Source organism: Conger conger, chromosome 1 (assembly GCF_963514075.1).
Source record: "Conger conger chromosome 1, fConCon1.1, whole genome shotgun sequence".
NCBI classification, from domain to species: domain Eukaryota; kingdom Metazoa; phylum Chordata; class Actinopteri; order Anguilliformes; family Congridae; genus Conger; species Conger conger.
Window position 1 is genome coordinate 29,103,206 of NC_083760.1, and position 22,965 is coordinate 29,126,170.

The 22,965-nt window shown below is 41.7% G+C and overlaps 1 protein-coding gene across 1 annotated transcript; it reads right to left on the reverse strand.

The window, feature by feature from the left end:
* Positions 1-136: 136 nt before the first annotated feature.
* il17a/f2 (interleukin 17a/f2) lies at positions 137-10,207 on the reverse strand. The gene is made up of 4 exons (XM_061233168.1): positions 10,027-10,207; positions 2,353-2,401; positions 673-720; positions 137-374 (listed from the first exon to the last, which is right to left on the reverse strand). Exons 1-4 carry the CDS (start codon positions 10,205-10,207, stop codon positions 137-139), a joined length of 516 nt encoding a protein of 171 aa, XP_061089152.1.
* Positions 10,208-22,965: the final 12,758 nt, after the last annotated feature.

The window sequence follows — 22,965 nt, forward strand, 5'->3', positions numbered from 1 at the left end:
ACTCGCAGTAGCGAAGGAAGCTAATGCCATCTGTTTGGGGAAACACTTACACACCATTTAATGGAAAAGTCAAACTACAAATTCTGAAAAGAAAACCCGAAGTAAATATGACTAATTTCTAATTTCGATGGCTGATTTATGGCACCCTGGCGCGGACGCAGGTGCAGCCCAAGGTCACAGGGATGAAGGAGGCGTGGTAGCAGTCCAGGGCCTTGTCGAAGTGCAGTACCAGAAGGTTTTGTGATATCGGCACGGAGTTCAGCTTGACATCATGCTGGGTCCAACCAGGCCCGCTCTTGGGATCTATGCAGTAGTTGGAGCTGCAGACTGCCTCAGAAATGGTCTTGGGAATCCTGTTCTCCTCAAAGTTTATCCTGGGAGAAGAGGAGCAGATAGAGGCATTTTATATGGATTGGTGTCGGGAGCTGTTGGATGTTGCATTGTGTATACTGCATTGTGTTGCTGGGATCTTTTTTTAAAACAATTTTACCATCTCAGCAAATACTGTGGCAGAACTTGATCCGGTTGACTCAACCCAGCACAGGTAACAGTAGTGGTTTGATAAAAGCACCCCTACTCTTATCTGAGGCACACTTCCTGTCTATCACTCTCAAACATACTCCTAAAATGGTATATCAGGCTCCTATTCAGCCTCACTACAGTGTGGCTCACCTCCATGTCCAGGCAGACAGGGACCTGGTGTGGATGTTGCTGTTCCCCACCACACCACCAGGGGGCACTACCTGATAATTATGCGTGACCATCAACTTGGAGCTGCAGACAATTTTGGACTTCTGTTTTGCCTGTGTGGTCACCAAGAGGCTGGCCAGGCAGCATGCCACCTTAGGGTTCAAGGACAGAGGGGGTGCATTATTTTTCAGTCCGTTTTCACTCCACTCCCCCACTACCACTTGTCCATTCTACTGGAATTATGTGGAGCAAAGAAAATCAGGACAAGCTTTTTGGCTTCACCGTCATCAATGTCGACGTCCTGTGTTAAAGAAATAGCTCTTTCATAAATGTTATTTTTTGCAAAGCCCACAAATATTCCCATAGCCAATTACAGATCATACATGTGGCCAGCCCATTGAAAGCTACAAAATAGCTGGTAAGTTTCAAGCACAAGTTGCAGAGTAGGATACAGTAGCCTGTAAGAACACGAACATGACATTATGGTTTGCCTCAAGACACTAATTCATATGTAACCAGCAACATTGGATCAAAGTAAAAATCTATACAAACATAACTAGGCCTATTTACTGTAATCCCAGAATCCCAATGTGTCCTATCTGAACACTGAAACTACTGAAACAATTTATGTTCTAGGATATTGTCTGTTGTATCTCACATACGCTTATTCAGAAACAAAAGTGAAACATAGCCTAGCCTATATGGCTATATGAGTTATCGTTTCCAATGTTCATTGTTCACATTTAAAAACAATGATTTCCGACTGTAACATCTGTAAAATATTTATTCGTAATGAATATGTAATTTAGTATGTGGGCGTGAGCATGATGAACTCACCTAGACTTCCGGTGAAAAGTACATTGTTATACACTTTGCTAGGGGAGTGGAGAAGGGCAGAGTTGAAGCCATTTTGTTCATCTACATTACATTACATTACATTAATGACATTTGGCAGACGCTCTTATCCAGAGCGACGTACAACAAAGTGCATACCCATAACCAGGGATAAGTGCGCTGAAAGACCCTAGAGGGAAGTACAATTTCAACTGCTACCTGTGCAACAAAGATAAGGACCAGGGCCTATTTGAATTAATTATTATTATTATTTTTTTGTTGTTGTTGTTGTTGTTTACAAATAAACAAACAAACAACAAAGCAAAAGTGGCCAAACTTAACTATCCAAACACTGCTTACCTAGCCAACTAAAAATACCATCTACTTTGATAATGGGACAGTGGAGACTTTCTAGAAAGTTCTAGATTTTAATTGAACGTGACTATTGAAAAATTAGTATTTCTGAATATACTGTATGTCAGAATGACCACATTTGCACTAGGTTTTGCAGCATTTATAGGTGAATTAGTGCAAAGGTCTATGATAATGTCTGAGCAAACATATTTTACGTACTTCGATGTGAAAGACATACTTTGTTTCAGTAGAGTATGTTTTTTCCTCCCACATTCTAGGAATATCTGCCCAAATGCCCCAGATTCAACTGGCCAGAAGAGGTGAAACAGTCAATAAGAATCAGTTACAGTAGCTGTCATCAATCTGTGAGCCTCAGCCAGACTGCAATGACAAGGACTGACTCATCCAGTGACAATGCTGTGAAGCTAGTTACATTCTCGCAATTAAAAGGAATGTACCAGAGGAATAATAGCATTGGATAAAGAGTGAAGCTCCGTACTGTACCACTGAATAAAGCTTAGATCTATAATAACACATACAATAACATGAGATAAATATAATACATTTAAATTTAAATTAAACTTGATTGGTTAATGAGGAGCAAGAGGGATTTTCCTTTCCTCTCCGAACAAGCGACACAAGATGAGGGCTAACATAATAGGTTGCCAGGCTGCTGAACTTTGAGATCTTGAAATGTCGGCCCATGATATAATTAAACAATATAAACAATGCAAATTTGACAAAAGTTGATGATGCCTAGAGGGGCTAATTAAATGACAGGCTTGATAAAATATTTACTTGAGTCTTTAGATAATCAAATGAATATGGAAAGCGAAATGCGTTATTCAATTTCCATGGTTCATCTGTGTCTGTGTATGATGTCCATATATGGTTTGTCTGAGTGATGGCTTGTCATGTATTCCTGAGACCAATAGCGACATTCCCCACTTTCGAATCAGAATATCAGTTGAATATAGGCATTGTAAAATTTGATTTCTGAATATATTATTCACACTAGGTTTTGCAGCATTAATAGGCAAGTCAGTACTATGTGAATCTCTGTGCAAAACATACCTCGAGACTTCAATACACCTTTTCCTGTAAACGGCTCTCCACCCACACTCTAGGAATACCTGCCTAATTGCCCCAGATTCAACTGGCCAGAAGAGGTGAAACAGTCAATAAGAATCAGTAACAGTAGCTGTCATCAATCTGGCTCCATAAAAGAGAGCTTCAGTCAGACTGCAATGACAAGGACTGACTCATCCAGTGACAATGCTGTGAAGCTAGTTACATTCTCGCAATTAAAAGGAATGTATAATTGGATCTATAATAACAGATTCATGAATGACATTTATCCAGAATGCAGCAGCTCGTCTGGTCTTCAACCTTCCCAAATACTCACACGTCACCCCCCTACTTACTTCCCTCCACTGGCTGCCTGTTATGGCTCGCATCAAATTCAAAACATTGGTGTTAGCCTTCCAAGCAGTTAAGGGGTCTTCCCCAGCTTATCTACAAAAAATCATCAGACCCTACACCCCTGCCAGACCTCTTCATTCAGCCTCCACAGGCCGCTTGGCACTTCCCCCTCTCCGAACCTCCACCTCACGCTCACGACTACTGTCTGTTCTGGCTCCACGGTGGTGGAACAAACTCCCTGTTGAGGTCAGAACTGTAGAATCTCTCCCCACCTTCAAGCGCAAGCTGAAGACACACCTCTTCAAGCAGCACCTCTCCCCATCCCTCCCTAACTCCCTGTGAACCTTAATTGTTGTCTCTGTGACTTGCTTTGTGTATCGGTATTTTTAATTGGCTAGGTAAGCAGTGTTTGGATAGGTAACTTTGGTCACTTTTGCTCTGTTTGTTTCTTTGTTCAAAAAAAATAAAAATAAAAATTGGCCCTCGTCCTTTTTACAGTTAAAATTGTACTTCCCTCTAGGGTCTTTCAGCGAACTTATCCCTGGTTATGGGTATGCACTTTGTTGTATGTCGCTCTGGATAAGAGCGTCTGCCAAATGCCAATAATGTAATGTAATGTAATTTATAATAATGTTTATAATAATATGTTATAATAATTTATAATAATAATGTCTAAATGTTTAATAAGGAACAAGAGGGATTTTCCTTTCCATGTTAGGGACACAAGATGAGCCCTAACATAGAAGTTTGCCTGGCTGCTGAAGATTGAGATCTTGAAATCTAGACCCATGATATAATTTCTGGCCACAATTGGACATGACATGCCTGTAGTTACCATAAGAAATAGTTTTATGACACCAAAATAGTTAAACATCAGAAAAGTCCTTACGAAACTACCCCAAATTAGATTTAAAAGTCTTCAGATAATCGAACTATTATGGACATCATTTTACAATGCAGCTGGAAAGCTGAAGTGGTATAAATTGCCATGGGTCATCTGTGTATGTCTATGTCCCTGAGACCAACAGTGACATTCTCCACTTTTGCATCTGAATCTCAAGTGTCTGCTAAGTGTCTGCTAAGTGACTGTCATGAATATGTAAGATCTTTATACAGTAAAATGGTGCACGTGGTCAACATCTCCTGTCCAACAACAGCTCTCTACAAGGAAACTGGCTTGAGTAGCATTGCGGATTGGCTATTAAAAAAAAGTAAAATTCTATACTTACCATGCAGGCATTAAAGAGAATCATATTTCACTGTGTTTTCCTCCTCTTTCTGGTTCAAAGTCATGTTCTTTCTCCCTCTCTTATAACCCATGCGTGACCAGTTTATCTGACGATCAAGGTGACAGATGAAATTGCTAAAAATACAAATCAGCTACAGCTTATCTGAACAACATAACAGTGGCTGATCAGCGAAAACCATGGTAGGGAGATTCCTGTGAGATTAAAAGTTTGAAATGAGGTCAGGTGACTTCATGGGGGTGTCCCGGACACCATAAAACGTTACTGCAACTTTATACAGCATTATAAGCATTATAATATTGTTTAATATAGAGCTTGGCAAATTTGCAGGGGAATTTTTTCATGTTATACATTACATTACATTAATGGAATTTGGCAGACGCTCTTATCCAGAGTGCCGTACAGTTGATTAGACTAAGCAGGAGACAATCCTCCCCTGGAGCAATGCAGGATTAAGGGCCTTGCTCAAGGGCCTTATTGTGGCTACACCTGGGACCAAACCACCGACTTTGCAGGTCCCAGTTACGTACCTTAACCACTACGCTACAGGCCGCCCTGTACCAATATAGCTATAGCTTTCCAGCAAATTCGTAATAAGATATAGATTGCTTGTTTTCCCCACAAGAAACTGTTTCAAGGATGTATTTATGAAGCAACAATAATATAAATCACAAAATAACAATGTATTACACAACATAAAAAAGGGAACAAAAAAACAAACACTATTTGGCCGAGCAAATATGTGTTTTACTACATTACATTACATTACATGGCATTTAGCAGATGCTCTTATCCAGAGCGACGTACAACAAAGTGCAAATCAAACACAAGTATAAGTGCGAAGAGGGCCTGAGAGGACAGTACAGTTCTGAGTCCTAGTGTAACCATACAGATAATCAGAACCCTTGAAGAGTACAATCAACTTCCAAACTAGCATACCACAGTTGGCAGCTAGAATACCCTGAGTACAACAATACAACAGCCAATAAAAAACAACAATATCTATACAAGTAACAATATCTATACAATTACAGCCATTACAGTCTAAGGCTAATCATGGTGGTGAGTTGGGGAGGGAAAGGTGTAGCCTGAAGAAATGAGTCTTCAGTCTGCGCTTGAAGGAGGTCAGAGACTCTGCTGTTCTGACATCCACCGGGAGGTCATTCCACCACCGTGGGACCAGGACAGACAGCAGTCGTGAGCGTGAAGTGCAGGTATGGCGGAAAAAGTGGCAGAACGGAGGGGTCTTGTTGGTGAATAGGTCTTGATAAGGGATTGAATATATACAGGGGCTGATCGTTTAACTGCCTGGTATGCGAGCATAAATTTTCAATTTGAGGCGAGCCATAACAGGCAGCCAGTGGAGGTTGCTGAGCAGGGGGCTGACATGTGAATGTCTGGGAACATTGAATACCAGATGGGCTGCAGCATTCTGGATCAGTTGTAGGGGTCTGATGGCAGATGCTGGAAGGCCAGCCAGCAGAGAATTGCAATAGTCCAGGCGGGACAGGACCATTGCTTGAACAAGGAGTGGAGTAGGTGCTGAGCCAGACCTCTTCGTTCAGCCTCCACAGGCCGCTTGGCACCTCCCCCTCTCCGAACCTCCACCTCACGCTCACGACTACTGTCTGTTCTGGCTCCACGGTGGTGGAACGAACTCCCCGTTGAGGTCAGAACTGAAGAATCCCTCCCCACCTTCAAGCGCAAGCTGAAGACACACCTCTTCAAGCAGCACCTCTCCCCATCCCTCCCTACCTCCCTGTGAACCTTAATTGTTGTCTCTGTGACTTGCTTTGTGTATCGGTATTTTTAGTTAGCTAGGTAAGCAGTGTTTGGATCGTGAACTTTGGTCACTTTTGCTCTGTTGTTTGTTTCTTTGTTAAAAAAAAAAAAAAAAAAAAAAAAAATTGGCCCTCGTCCTTATCTTTGTTGTACAGGTAGCAGTTGAAATTGTACTTCCCTCTAGGGTCTTTCAGCGAACTTATCCCCGGTTATGGGTATGCACTTTGTTGTACGTCGCTCTGGATAAGAGCGTCTGCCAAATGCCAATAATGTAATGTAATGTAATGAAAGGGTCGGATTCTCCGGATGTTGTACTAAAATGGGCTATGACTTCAGCTAAAATAAAACTAATAAATGTATAATTAATCTTATCTTTTTATTATTTATTTCAATGATTTAGAAAGTCTTCTTTACCCTCCTCTTATAGGCCCATTTTATTTACATGCACTCATAGTGTAGCATGTACAAGCATAATGTACATGTGATGAATGCAAATTGCATGAGTTCCTGTATCATATTTTCTATGTTACCATTGTACAGAGTTTATTTTCATCATTCACTTTTTGAAAACAGCCATTTTATCAACATATGCTCCTCTGCCCTTTGGATGAACCAGAAAACGAAACGTGCTCGATCGGTATAGCATTCTAGCCACATTCTCTGTTTCTCAGTCCCTTTGAACATATCAAAAAGCAGACCAAAAAGCAGTCTTCTTTGTGACCTAACCTATGTTCTGGTATCAATTTACAACTTCCTTTGTCGTGTAATTGGTACAGCATTGTGATGTCTTCAGAACATTACAAATGTTTTATTTTTTCCCTTTATTTGTAACATTTTAATACTGCAGCAGCCTTTGTCAATTAAAATAATTGGTTATACCAATGTGATGTGCTGTAGTGTCAGTTTGTAAGAGTGATCCTGTTTCTATATGTTATCAGGAATAATTATATCACTATTATCTGAGCAGTAGCAATATAATGCAACATTTCTATTTTTCTGAATTTGACTGTCTAATTTAATATAATTATGTTGAAGTACCTTCTTATTTATCTTGAAGTTGCAATTAACCCTATTTTTACTTTATATTTCAGTTGATTGCTGATCTTGTGCAATGGCATTATAGGATTTTAGACATTTATGCTACCGCTAAGTACTCACAGTATCATTGTTCAACGGTGCTTCATAAAGCAAAGCATTGCTATGTCTGAACACTTTTCATTGTGAAGAAATTCAGAAAACATTTTTTGGATCAGTGCTCTTTCAGAATTTGAATAAACCCAAACTCAGAAATCATCCAAAATGTTAAATAATGTTTGTTCCTTAAAGTTAACTGATGCAGGATATTGATTTCACGTGCATACAAACTGCTTTCTAGTTTAATACCACTGGACAACACAGGAGATCCATGATTATAACCAATGACACATTCAGATGCTGGGTGTGCCTTTCAGCTACTGGATAATGACTGTACTAAGCAGAGGTGGAAAGGGAAAAAAAAAAAAAAGCTTCCACCCAGCCAGTTGATTTCACTGATTAGTTCTACCTCCTGGGTTAAGAATTGTAATGATTAGCAAATTCAAAAGTTGGAACAAACTGCTAGGAAGGACTCTGAACCTCAATTTTCCGCCTCTGGTAAAAAGTTGTTTCTGTGGATGGGTACAGACCTAGAATTATATCACCGCCTTTGTTATGACACTCGATGTACAGCAGAGGGCAGTATGTTAGCTTAATATTGCATGCTGTTCTGTAAACACACATAAAGTGCATATAAGAAAAAAAACACTTTTATGCATATGCATTTTTAAAAACATTTCACATATACAATTTGCTACTGTAATTATATGGAATATTTTCATTTGGCAATTGGAAAAAAGCTAAAACATCCAAGAATGCTTACTGGGAAGGAAACTTCAACCTTTTGAAGTAAATTAATGTTTGGATACAACTGTTGCCACAGAGCTGCACATACTGTAAGTACAGCAGGCCAAGCATTGAGGAATAAAACTGCAAACCATTTATTTCAGGCGAAAAGATTCCTTTATTAACTTTAAGAACTTAAGAGCTTGTGAAAAGAATATTGAAAGATGCATGTCAACTAAATCAAAATACAAAAGTAATGTCAGGAAACGAACATGGTGGACCTAAAATATCACTTGTCATGAATACCTGCATATGTGTACCAAGTTTTACAGTATTGTTGTTATTATGCATCAAATTTTGAAAATATAACAAAGGCAATGACTATTGAATGGTGATATAACAATATGATATAATCAAAAAATTCAAGATTCATATACACTTTCAAATTGATGTTTATTTATTTAGTATAAGCATAGCTCAAGCAGTTAAGGAGAATAAGATGTTAAACTGCCTGACAAATTGACCTTTAAGTTTACTACGTTGTGTCTTCAAGTGCGGTGCACATACATAACAGAATGGCCTAAATATAATTGAGGTAATTCAAAGAAAATAAACATACAAGCTGTTTTAACAGCAACTGAAGAGCATGAATGAAACGGTATGCTATGTACAAGTTTGCCAAAATAGACACTATTAAATAGCAGTAGAGACAATGAAAAGATGCCTCTGAAATCCTGCAATTGGATTTGCAAATCACATTTCTGTATTAATATCACAGGCAGGGACCACAGCGATATACCTTTATGACTCTTTTTAATACTCCCCACCCCCATGTACCTGGACATACTGCTGAAGAGGAGGAGTTTGCCAGTAATGATGTGGCTTTGTTTGCAATATATATCAATAGGAAACTACTGCAGAGTTTCATTGGTTGCATGGGGTAAATAATTGTGCAACAACAAAAGTTGTGGTTTCAATGCAGTGCAGCCTTACGTCTACAAGCTTGAAATGATTTTTCAATTTAGAATGTGCAGGGATTTAGACTACACTGCCACAAGCCAGGCTACATTAATATACTGTAGATAAACGATGCATTCAAATGTATTTGGGCAGTGACATCTTTTTGTTGTTTTGTACTCCCGGACAATGGATATAAAGGACAATGAGCACACCCCCCTTTGTCAGGCCTAGCTTCACCCTCACCATCTCTCTAAACCGTGGGCAATCACATCCCAGAACCAGGCTACTAACCCCAGCCACCATACTGTGCTTTTGTGCCGCAATTGAAAATTCAATCTGTGCAGTCGGATAGTAATGAACATCCCTGTGCACACACCAGGAACTGGGGAGAGTTAACGGTGGTGCCAAAGGGCCGGGTGGGACAGGGCCCTAGGGACGGGGCGGGGTTAAAACAGGGAACTGGGGTTGGGGAGTGGTAAAGCCAGGAAACTGGGGATGGGGCGGGGTTAAAATGGGGAATGACTGGGGAAAAGGAAGGAGAGGGGAAAGGAGAGTGGGAGCAGGGCCTTGTTGGGTTGCTCCGTGGATTCTTCCTCCCTGTGTCCTTTCCGATGGACAGGTGATTCACCGCTAGCTCGATGGCCACACTCTAGCGAGCGGAAGTTGGCTAGGGGCATTGGAGCCACCAATTTCCAAGATTTCCTTGGGAGTGCAGTGGTCGGGTTGCCGCCAATGCCGGCAGGAGACAAAAACCTGCTGAGTGTAGGCATATGTTTAAGACCAACTGTCTTAAACGAAAGTTTTCGCAGTCTCTCCGGCTTCAGTCCCACCCGTTCCCAGATGGTTGCCCAAAGGGTGGCCTAGTCGGGGCCCTGGCCGGTATATTCCAGGCGGAAAGGTGCGCCTTGCAGCCCAGTGCCGTTGAAAGCAACAACACCCACTCTTCCACTAGCATAGCGAGCATAGTCTGGTGTTCCTGCAGGCTGCAGATAGCTTGATGTGTCTCCTGCATTTTCAGCAGCTGCTCCCATCATCCGTCCTAGCATAGAAGCTTCCATCCTCGGAGGTCTCTCCTGTCCTGCGTTTTGGCAACAAAATGTCACACGCTATGACACACCCCTGGGAGGACAGAAGAGCAGGACAGGGAGATATGGAAATTCCAGATTGCACCAGTGTTTTATTATTATTATGTTTCTCAATATCTCAATTTTTCAGTCAAGGACCAACCAAGAAATACTTATTTGAGCACAAACTTGATTTCAACTTGTGTACAAAATATGGTAAACATATCGACAGACATTCAAATTCCACATGAGTTTTCCCAAAACTGAACCCACATGACATGAAGTGTCTCCAAATCCAACTAAATACAAAACATCTGCATATATTTTTCTCTAGACACATGAATGATCAGAAAATCTCATTTTTTGATTAAAACAGTTAACCAGTTTATGTATTTTATTCACATATGTGACAGTATGATTTATAAAGCTCTCCAAACTGTTCAAAAAGCTTGACAAAAAGGATTACTCAACCTAACACTTTCAAACAAATCTGCGTCACATTTAAAATAGTTTAAATTAGGTTATATGATGGGAAAGTTCATTTCGGTGAGCCGGATCTTTTGGCTCTGTGCGTTAAAAAGATTTATTCGTCTGGCTCACTCGTTCGTTCACTTGTACTTCCAAGAAGTACCTGCATGAGTCTCATATGTTACTCAGTTCATTCGCCGCATTGAACTGTACTGGTTCACAGCTTAAACAAGCTGCCCGCTTGTGGCTCCCTCAGAATATCACCCGGTCTAGTTGCGGAATTGATTTAACATTCCCCTTTTAATATTAATTTAGTATAACGTGTGAACCGCAAATAAAGTGTAATTGGTTAAATTACCATAATCATTACTCCTCTTTTAGACCGCATTTGTTGATGGCACTTGTTGCCCTGTTGTAGCATAGCCTATTAATCCAAGGAAAATAAAACTAATGCAATATAAAAAATGTTTGGATTGCACCCTGACAGTAAGCGATCAGATTTGAACTAATCAGCCCACACATAGCTAGCTATATATACTACTATATTCAATATACTACCTCCAAAAATAAATGTACGTTGTGGTCTCTGCAAAACTATTAATCACTTTTATTGCATAGCCTAGCTGACTATGTGACAGAAAATTAAAAGACAACATTGATTTAGCTAAATATTATCTTTGATATCCTAACTATTCAGCTGGTCCACGGAATGTCTGCTAACGGCATTATCGTTATGCCTTACAGCTCAACAGCTCATGGCTCATTTGTTCATTCGTTTATTGGCTCTTTTGGCTCACACGTTCAGTGCGTTGTTCAATGCCTCTTTTGGCTCACTTGTTCAATGGCTCATTCAGCTCTTTGTTCACAAACTAGTTCACCAGCTTAGTGGCTCTTTTGTTCGTTCACTCCTTTCGGTCATCCGTTCACTGGCTCAGTATGGCTCCATGGCTCACTGATGTAGGTACGGTCCTTAATTTGTGGTTGTTTGATTGCCATTTTGGTAAGCCTATTGGCTTAATCACACAATGCTGTCCTGTTAAGTAGCGATTGGACACTGTGCAAGTCACTAAAATCACTGTCTTTAGTGGGGCGGGAAAATCTGAGTGCTTGGGGCCAAATGAACAAATCTCAGCTCAGTTCGTTCATTTGAAAGATTTGTTCAAAAAGATTTGTTTGTTTGCAAACTGCCCATCACTATTAGGTTGACCAGAGCCCCATTAGCCAGTACAATTACAGATGTACATCTATAGAAAGTCCAAATCCTGTAATCATGCACGTCTGTATATTCATTGTGCTATGTAAAGAAAAAAAACTATGGGCCTCATTTATCAAATGTGAGCCGAACGTAAATCTTTCGGAAATGCATTTGCATTTGCATTTATCAAAGACTGCTGATGGCAGCAGCAGAATTAATTCTGAAGTCAAGTCATCATTTATTTATAGTGCATTTCGTGTCTCAACACACTGTACATTTTGTACATTTTGTTCAAAAACCGAAAAGATAAAAAACAATAAAATATAGCACATAATAATTGGGCAATAGCATAACAACAATAACAAGCAACAATGACATCAATGGTTAAAAAGACTAATTGAAAGATGCTTTACCTTGCAGCAGGACAATGACCCCAAAAAGCAACATGTAAAAACAAGACGTTTTTGGAATGTTCTTGACTGGTAAAGTCAAATACATGTTCTGAATTCAATTGAACATCCATTTCACTTACTGAAGACAATGTCAAATTGCCCCAGAACCAAACTAGGACTAAAGATGCAAGTGAAAATATCCAGCTTTTTCAAAGGATTTGCAACCAAGCTAAATATGACAACCTTATTTATCATGTTAATTTGTCCCAGTGCTTTTGTTCCGGCAATATATTGGGTGACTGTATGTACAACCTAACTCCACATAACTCAATGTATTCCCAAGGCGCAAGCCCCATCTAAAGGGTTGCATTCTCAATCTAAAGCTAGTACACTGGTTTTTAACCAGAAGGGCCCTGTTTCTGAGATAATCATTTTATGTTCTTTTTTTAAGAATAGCTCATAATTTTCACATTTTCACAGAGACCTCTTGTCCCACCCCGAATGCAATGACTAAGCATGTTGTTGTGATGTTACTCAGCAGTGGAATTTTTTTATTTCACTGACCTTTTAAACATACCTATAAACATAATGATGAAACAGGCCATTCAGCCAACAATGCTTGCCGTTTTCCTGCCACTAAAGGGTACCTGGGTCTCACCATCAATCTACAAGTAGATAGTGTCCACATCAAGCCAGGTCAGTGTTTCTGCCTCTACTACCTGATCTGGTAAGCTATTCTACACAGTGACTACTCTATGTGTGAATAAATACTTCCTGATGTCTGTGCGGAATTTACCTTTTGCCCCCTCAGAACTCAACCTGAAGAATCTCTTGTAGTTCACTTTGTTAATCCTTTTTATGAAATTTAAAAGCCTCAGTCAAATTGTCTTTGTCATATAGCTTGTATATTTCATCCCAGGAACCAATTTAGTTGCTCTTCTTTGAACCTTTTCCAGAGCCTTTTCTTTTTTTGTAGTACAATCCCCAGAACTGCACACAACGTCCATCAACTGTCCAATTAACAATGCTACAAAAACATCTATATTCGCATTCTTTCTCAAACATGTTGTTTTCTCATGATAAACAAGACAGATAAGTGACCTATGCCTCTCTCAAATGTTACGCTTAATGAATAAAATCTCGACCAGAATCCATGCATCTTTTTCCTCTTGTTTTACACAACATGTCGTGTTCTTACATATAAAGAAATCCGCATGTGCCCTGTTCATCTCACTCTCTGTTTCTCCTTGCCTTCAAAGGAACAAAAAGTCCTAGCCAACTACAATTTTACCTGTTAGAAAGGTCAATATTTTACATTCTTCTGAATATATTTGCATATTGAATCAGTTTGGTTATATTTCTGGCGACCAGGCAATAATTCATTACCAGCTTCTTGTCTCCATGCTGACTACAACTGGAATTTCATACACAGCTTATCTTGTACCAATGACTTTCCAATAAATGTCCCCCAAGGCTCCGTACTTGGCCACTCTTCTTTCCCATTTACATATCATCTCCTCCCTTGTTTCTTGATACTACTTCAGTGCTGATGACAAACTAAACTTTTTGTCTCCTTTTTCTCTGTCTGGTAAACAGGACAACGCATCCAACGCATCCAACGCGCCAAAGTGATATCTCATGCTAGTTGGAAGATTCTTGCCTGATGCCCGACCTAGCTAAAACAGAAATTGAATTCCCTCTAAGTAGGGATGTTGCAATTAACCAATTTCACTATTAACCACACTTGAAAACATCATGGTTTCCAAACTATAAGAATGTTAGAAGCTAATTCTGGTGTCTAAATTGCCTGTAGGTATGAGTGCTTGTGCCCTGCGATAGATATACTGTTCCTATACAGACACTTCTCATCCAGTGCATACTAGGATAAGCTCTAGTCTCCAATGACCCTGATCAGGAATGAACAGATACGATAATGGATGGATTGGAAAAAAAGGTAATAGATGGATGTATGTTCCGATGCACATCCACATCAAAATTAGGTTCAGAACCAAAGATTGCATACGCTGAAGAAAATTAAAGGCTAAACTCTCTTGTGATCAATTTATATTGACACACAACATGCAATGTTATTGCTGCATTCATATGCACGTTTCTGACATTTTGTCAGACCTATAAACTGTAAATGAGAACATGTAATTCTTGAAGAACAAAGACAAAGGTCCGCAAAATGTCATAAACTTGCATATGAATGCAACAATGAAATGTCCCGTTGAAGAAGTGGGACACCAGAGAGTCAGCATGCACCAAATTGGTATAAGCATCAGAAACTGTAAGTGCAACCATATCTTGCCAATCAACCTTAAAAGATCTGAAGCCCTGATCAGAGCCTATGAATGAGAGTGTGATACATCAGCCATAAGCATGTTCGGACCCAGAAGTGAATCATTTTGTCGTTTACAGGATGCAAATCAACCCACATTGGCTGCTATTGTGCGCCTTAATCTGCTTATCTCCTTATCAATGTGAAGAAATTACAAAGCACGCTCACAAACACTGGAGATTTCTTCTTCTGATATCACACCCTTTATTTTTTTTTACTGTATTGCAAGTTTTTTCTTATGGGTCTTACCCAATGCCCTATTTTCAATGGAGTTCAGTTTCTACTTCCTGTACAGTATCTATATGGCCCAAGTTAGGAGTGTCTGCCATAGACAATACAATACACTACTGGATCTATATTCCCAGGATTTAAATGTGTGTTTCCATTGTTGCTGAGGCTCAAAGTGCTCTGATTCAGCGAATACTTGTGAATGGAATAATTCTTATTGTTGAAGACCAAGTATTCACTGCTAGCAGGACCACAGACGTAGCCAAAGCCTCCTGTTACTGACCAGGGGTGCGTTTCCCAAAGCCTTTTTAATGCTACGTAGTTTGTAAATTGTACCTTAAGCTCTACCTTAACGTTTCTGCGTGTTTCCTGAAATGTTCTTAGCTAAGTATACCTTCTGTACGTCGTACTTTCGTAAGGTTTGTCTGGACCACTCCATGTTGTCAGCTCACTCTGCTACGACTGCAAGCCTGTGAAATCAGCTGTTGCTTAGTTACATCTCAATCTGTTAAGAAATATGTACACTAATAATTGTACAGTTGTAGTTGGCTAATAATATTACTAAAATACCACATTAATGGCACTGTTTTCATGCAAATAATAAAATAGTAAATTACGAATGTTGCATTTTGCACTTTATTGAACATGTTGCCTAATTGCCTTTTAAATCATATTCATAAACGGACGATTTCCCACTCTCTCTGTATGTTGGAGCAATGTTTAATCATGGTTTTTTAATGGTCTTGTTGGACACCATAGTCCTAAAACTGGAAAATAATGTTTCTTTATTAAGCGCCACGTCTAACAATACCTCCATTTCGTTTGCTGTGAAGCTGTGGGACCGCCATAAAAAAAGTTTTTGGTGCATTTTGCTTGTTGGTGCGCTTTTATTGAAAACGTCAGCTAATTTGAGAAAATAGTGAATTACACCAGTAATGTGATGGTGCTTCTGCCAAATCAACCCTGATTGAAAAGTCATTTAAGGCACTATGACAAAGATATTAAAATAATGTAAATAAAACATGACATGCCAAAGAATGTGTATTGCTAGATGGCCTAGCCACAAACCATAGCACTAACCGTATATATAAAATGCCGAAAATTACATATATGGTTGGATAATTTAGTTTGTAAGTTTGTAATTCTATTAATACGTTCCCACCAGTCGTGATAAATGCTATATTTTTAAGTGTTCCTGCAATATTTTATTCATAAATAACACTACTTTCTCTCATGACGCAGTCAAACAGTCGCTGCATGGAGTGCATAATCGATCTTAGAGCGAGTCCATGGGCCTAGTAACGTCCTAAGTGATAGTTTGGGGAAGACACATAGAAAAGTAAACAACTTTAGTAAGGTATACCTTAGAGAGTCTTCGTAAAGCGCTAAGAGACACCGTTATCGGGAAACTCACCCCAGGCTTTCCAAAATAAGGGTGCACAGATGACAAATGGATGGGGTAGACCATTTAAATGTAAAACATCCTGTCTATAAATGAAATACAAAGAGCAGTGAGAAGCAATGACAAAAATTCCTACTGAAAATCTGTCAAACAGAACAATGATTCTTTGATCTTTTGGAATGTTGACTTAGCATGCATGCTCTTTTGCAGCAATGCCCTGTTAATGCCCCCCACGTTCTGTTAATGCCCAGTTTTATTGAATACAGTACATGCATGAATCATTATGCTCCAGAAAATCCAATATGGTTGAAGATCCAAAATGGTGGAAATTGATGTCAATGGGTGTGTTGTGCGGTGGCACGAATGGTGCTGTGGGTAGCACTGCCGCCTCGCAGCGAGGAGGTCCTGGGTTCGAATCCTGGAGAGGGAGAGCCAGGGCCTCTCTGTGTGGAGTTTGCATGTTCTCCCCGTGTGCATGTGGGCTTCCTCCGTGTACTCCGGTTTCCTCCCACAGTCCAAAGACATGCAGGATAGGCTGATTGGAGAGTCTAAATTGCCCTGTGATGGCCTGGCGACCTGTCTAGGGTGTATTCCTGCCTTTTGCCCAATGTATGCTGACCCATTGGTGGCACTAGAACCCTCGAGCTGAAACATGAATCTTGGTGAAAACAGTCATGGGACTGTCTTCAATCAGTGTTCCAAATTTTAAAACTTTTTACCATATGGTTCTAGGGGCCGCCAAAGACACCCTAGCCAGAAGAAAAAGATGATGAATAATAATAATACAAAAAGGTAGAAACACACAGTGAGCCTATGCAGCTTCTCTACTTGGCCCCCAATAATACAACATGTGAGCCAGCTACATATGTAAGTATTTGTTAACAACTGATAAATACTGTTGATTAATTGCAGATTAATTAAAAAACAGCTTATAAGTGCTGTTTTTTTTCTGGACCCCCGTAGCATTGAACTGCCCCACCTTCCCCCAGTTGTCAAGCCACTCCTGCACCTGTATTCAGCCCTTTCCACGTCAAACTCCCATAGTTCAATGCAATCTTTATTCCTGATTTCAATGAGATGCCAATGAAGCAGGAATTGGATTGCAATGCCAAATCAGTAGATGATTCATTGCCATGCATGAGTAAAATGTAACATATTCAAATAATTATATTTTTGTTTGATGACAACAATGGATAATGGAAATGGCTGGATGGAAACATATGGATTTTTTACAAGATCCTCCCTGATTAAAGTTAAATAAAAACTTGGCCTTTCTTGTTTGTCATGGCATGCACGGGTGCCATACAGTTGTGAAAGCTTTTGGTTTTTGCCTTTTGTTATTGTACTCCTCAGCCCTCTCTCTGCAGCACTCTCCCCCAACTCACAAGGCTGGAAACCTTCTCGACCTGATCTTTCTGAGGAACTGCTCCTCTTCTAACCCCACTGTTACCCCTTTACACAAGTCTGATCACCACTTCATTTCCTTCTCCATCCCCCTAGCCCCTCTGCCTCCCTCCCCTTCTCTCACCCCCACTGTTTCTGTCCGATGTAACGGTGTCTATCACCCTCCTCCCTTACCCCCAGAGTCACCGCTTCCCTCCCTCCTCTTGAATCCTTCTCCAAACTACCCACTGATTCTGCATCTTCTGCGCTGCTTTCCTCTCTCTCCTCAGCCCTTGACTCTCTCTGTCCTCTTGTCTCCTGGCCTGCTCGATCCTCCCCTCCCAGCCCATGGGTTTCTGACCTTCTACGTTCCTCCAGGCCCAGCCTACGTGCAGCTGAGAGGAAGTGGAGGAAATCAAAAGACCCATCGGACCTGTATTCCTACCAGTCTCTCCTGGCGGAATTCTCCTCCGCTATCACCACTGCCAAAAGAAATGACTTCCAAACAAAAATCCAGAATTCCACTTTTAACCCTTGTCAACTGTTCTCCATTTTCTCCTCTCTCCTCAGCACACTCCCCCCACCATCTCAGTCCTCGCTCATTGCTGATGACTTTGTGGTTTTTTTTTAAGGGAAGGTTGCAGATATCCGCAGCACCTTCGCGACCACCACCACTTCTATGCCTGCCTCCCTTTCTGTGTCTGCCCCCTGTTTCTCCTCTTTTTGTCCCCTTACAGATGCTGATGTGTCTCACCTCCTGCTCTCCCATCGCCCTGCTACTTGTGCCCTGGACCCCATCCCCTCAAACCTCTTTCAGGCAATCACGCCTGACATCCTCCCGTTTGTCACCTCCCTTGTTAACTCCTTTCTGTCCTCTGGCTACTTTCTCTCATCATTCAAGAGGGCCTACATCACCCTGCTCCTAAAGAAACCCACTCTAGACCCCTCCTGCATTCAAAAATACCGTCCGGTATCTCTCCTTCCTTTTCTATCCAAATTCATTGAACGAGCCGCCTCCAACCAACTCTCTTCCTTCCTCTCACAGAATAACCTGCTGGACCCCCACCAGTCTGGCTTCAGACCTGGCCACTCGACGGAGACTGCACTCCTCTCTGTCAATGACTCCCTTCAGGCTGCACAAGCAACCTCTCTCTCCTCTGTTCTGATCCTTCTTGATCTCTCTGCGGCGTTCAACACGGTCAACCACTCCATCCTCTTAGCCTCCCTGGCATCTACAGGGATCTGTGGCACAGCCTTAGAGTGGATCAACTCTTATCTCTCTGGCCGGTCCTCCCAGGTGTCCTGGGCTGGAGGAGTGTCAACCCCTTGCCCCCCAGGGCTCAGTCCTCGGACCCCTCTTCTTCTCCATCTACACGAGATCCCTTGGCCCCGTTATCTCTGCTCATGGCATCTCCTATCATTGTTATGCCGATGACACCCAACTCTTTCTCTCCCTCCCCCCATCAGACACGCAGGTCTCTACCCGTATCTCTGCCTGCCTGAGAGACATCTAGAGCTGGATGGGCAACCACCATCTAAAGCTCAACCCAGGTAAGACGGAAGTAATCTTCATCCCTGCTTTAACCTCTCCCTTCTCTGATTTCTCCATCTCACTAGGGGATACCACAGTGACCTCATCCCCTAGTGCAAGAAACCTTGGAGTGGTGATGGACAACAGGCTATCCTTCTTCGAGAACATCGCTATGGTGACCCGGGCATGCAGGTTCTTCCTGTACAACATCCGGAGAATCCGACCCTTTCTCACCACCTACTCCACTCAGCTCCTTGTTCAAGCAATGGTCCTGTGCCGCCTGGACTATTGCAATTCTCTGCTGGCTGGCCTTCCAGCATCTGCCATCAGACCCCTACAACTGATCCAGAATGCTGCAGCCCGTCTGGTATTCAATGTTCCCAGACATTCACATGTCACCCCCCTGCTCCGCAACCTCCACTGGCTGCCTGTTATGGCTCGCATCAAATTTAAAACTTTGGTGCTCGCATACCAGGCAGTTAAACGATCAGCCCCTGTATATATTCAATCCCTTATCAAGACCTATACACCAACAAGACCCCTCAGTTCTGCCACTTCGTGCCGTCTGGCGCCTCCTCCTCGCCACACCTGCACTTCACGCTCACGACTGCTGTCTGTCCTGGTCCCACGGTGGTGGAATGACCTCCCGGTGGGAGTCTCTGACCTCCTTCAAGCGCAGACTGAAGACTCATCTCTTCAGGCTACACATTTCCCTCCCCAACTCACCACCATGATTAGCCTTAGACTGTATAGATATTGTTACTTGTATAGGTATTGTTGTTTTTTATTGGCTGTTGTATTGTTGTATTCTAGCTGCCAACTGTGGTATGCTAGTTTGAAAGTGTAAGCCAGTCATAAGGAACATTTGGTGCCATGCGCTGGTCAGCTTGCTGACTTCCCCCTCCCGGAGCATGCATTGTTAGCCCCCACCTTTTGGCACACATGCCTGTGGGGGAGAGCTAGAGAAGGATTCCTGGAGCCCCCCTTTTCTCACATTCCTGACAGGTTAGCGCACAGGAATATTGGAGATGGCATAAAGATGTTTCATGATAATCCCAGGTCAGAATATAGTAATGTTTGGTGTTATTCTGATTGGTTCAGTGCGACTGGTGTAATGGTCTAGTTTTTGTAACAGTCTACCTTTGATATCATAACCATTCAGGAGCCGAGGGGAAACTGGGCAAAAGCTGTCTCTGTAGAAGCCATGTGTTTTAGCCCCCTAACTACTGCCTGGTGGGGCTGGCTGTAAATTACAGATGGGTGACTCACTTTTAGGGTCAAGGCCTGGATTTCGGAGATAAGGAGAAGAAACCAAGCAATCTGGGGGTTTTGTCTCTTTTCCTTTCATTCACCCAAATCAGGTTTATCCAAAAGGTATATTACCACGAGAGGCACAAATACATATTTACAGCATAATGCAGTTATCATGAAAACTCCCAACTACAGCATTCATAGATATGATGGGGCGGCCTGTAGCATAGTGTTTAAGGTCAGGAAGGGCTGCCATTTGTGAGGGGCCTGAGAGCTGGGGTTTCTGGTCAATGTTGTTTAAACTAGCTTTGGGGAGTGTCAGGCCGAAGGAGATAAGGGAAAGATGTATGAGTGGTCCAAGGGCAGTTGGGTCATGCGAAAAGAATCCTCCAGAACATTGGTGACCCCAGGGCGGCCTGTAGCGTAGTGGTTAAGGTAAATGACTAGAACACGCAAGGTCGGTGGTTCTAATCCCGATGTAATCACGATAACATCTGCACAGCTGTTGGGCCCTTATCCCTGCATTGCTCCAGGGGAGGATTGTCTCCTGCTTAGTCTAATTAACTGTACTCGCTCTGGACAGATATGTGTCTGGTTTACGCCAAGACGATAACTTATCTTTTTGTACAAGACAAGCTGGAAGTTTGTTTTATTTAAGAAGACATTTTTGTGGCAAATATAAAAACCGAATTCAAGGAGGTTGTAGCAATTTTATTAAGTCTAAATACTATAAAATGTACAAAACTACTGACACCTGCCAAGTCCAGCGGCAACACAGGTGGGTAACGAGGTTCCCAGGATTGCATCTCGGTCCTCCCTGGCTCCCGCCTCCTGCGCCGTCGGTGAGGCCTACACTCTGAACCTTCTCCCTGCTTTACCTGGCAGGCTTCCCTGCACAGTCCAGGCTGGGAAAAGCACTCCGGAGGGGGCTTCATTCACAAACTGATTGGCCCCTCTGCCACAGTAATTGAGGGAGAACCACCTACTTTTCTGTGCAGTGATTTTGCACCATCCGATAAGAGGACACCATGGTGTTGAGCCTCCAGCACTTGCCAAGTGTATTCAGTAGGTGTGTACAACATTTATTTGGGCAACCATATTTTAAGTTATGTAAACTTATGATTGTGGGTAGTGGACAATGGCTTAACCATATGCTGAGAAGACGCTAGACCATCTGGCAGTGTCAGTCTCCTTGCTCCCAAATAGTGCTGTTCCCAGTGATTTGCCCTGACCATATTTACAACCCTGGAGGAGCAAAAATTGTACTTTGAAACCATGACTGGCAGGTTGGAGGCAAGGCACCATTTCAGCTGTCTGTCTTTTTTTCCACTGGGTGAAGGACATTCTCTTACTGAAGGTGGTGGACTGAGGAATAGAACGCTGACCATAACTTGGCTCAACTGAGGACATTTCTGTCACATTAGCTGCATTATGTGTCCCCCATCTTTAAAACAGAAACAGATGCATTGCTAAAGAGTCGCGTTAAGAGGATAAGAGCGTCTGCCAAATGCCAATAATGTAATGTAATATAATGCCTGGTCACTTCCAAGGGGGAAGACCCCGGACAATGCCACAGTGCCCTCATTTTGGCACTGCTTTCATTACACCGGTGACTGCTCTCCTAAATTAAATATTCAAAACTGCTATTAAGATAGTAAATAGACCCGGTAAAACCTTGAAAACATTGCCCATGTGATCCTTGTATTATTGCATTAAGTCGTATGTAATGGTAACAGGAATTGCATGTAAAATGGATAATCAGGAGGGAAGTTTCATGATAACTGCAACATAATAAAACATAAGGGTAATCTGTTTGGTATGGATGCGATCTGGTAAAATCAAGGAATCGGATGAGATACATTTTATACCAAATGGAGTTTAATTAACCATAGTTTCAGTAACTCAAGGGAAAAACTACACGTCCTCTCTTGGTAATCATCTCATTTTCCCTACTTAACAACCCCCAAGGGTGGGGGTCTAAATTCCAGATTTGGCCACCCCTACAGGTTGATTTATGGCACTGCCGCCTGGTTTCATGGTTTTATGATTTGACATAAAAGCAAGGGAGACAGACCAATCTGGGAAGATCGTATTCGACTTCCCACACAACATGTCTTGGGTATGTAGGTATGTATGTATGTATGTGTAGCAGGGGAAGACCGTAACCGGCTTCCCGCACAGCACGTTCTATGTATGTGTTGCAATGGAAGATCGTAATCGACTTCTCGTACATGGCATATTCTATACTCTTTCTTTGTGTGTAGCCAACGCAGGCTAGGTATGATGATTTACTCTATCTCTATTCTTAATTTGTGTATCTGTAATTGACTATTGGAATTCCAAAGCTAATAACCTACCTGTCTGTGAATAAACTATTTTGTTTGTAACTTGCGTGATCTCCATGACTCTAATTCATCTTGTACCTTTTCAGCCTAAATTACAACTGAATACTCAGGTGGAAATGGGGGCTAAAGACCGACCGATCGGCGGCTTGTTCTAACTTAGTTCTAAGTTGTGTGGCCAGCAAGTTTCTGCCCATTAAAGGATCGGTGACGCACGGC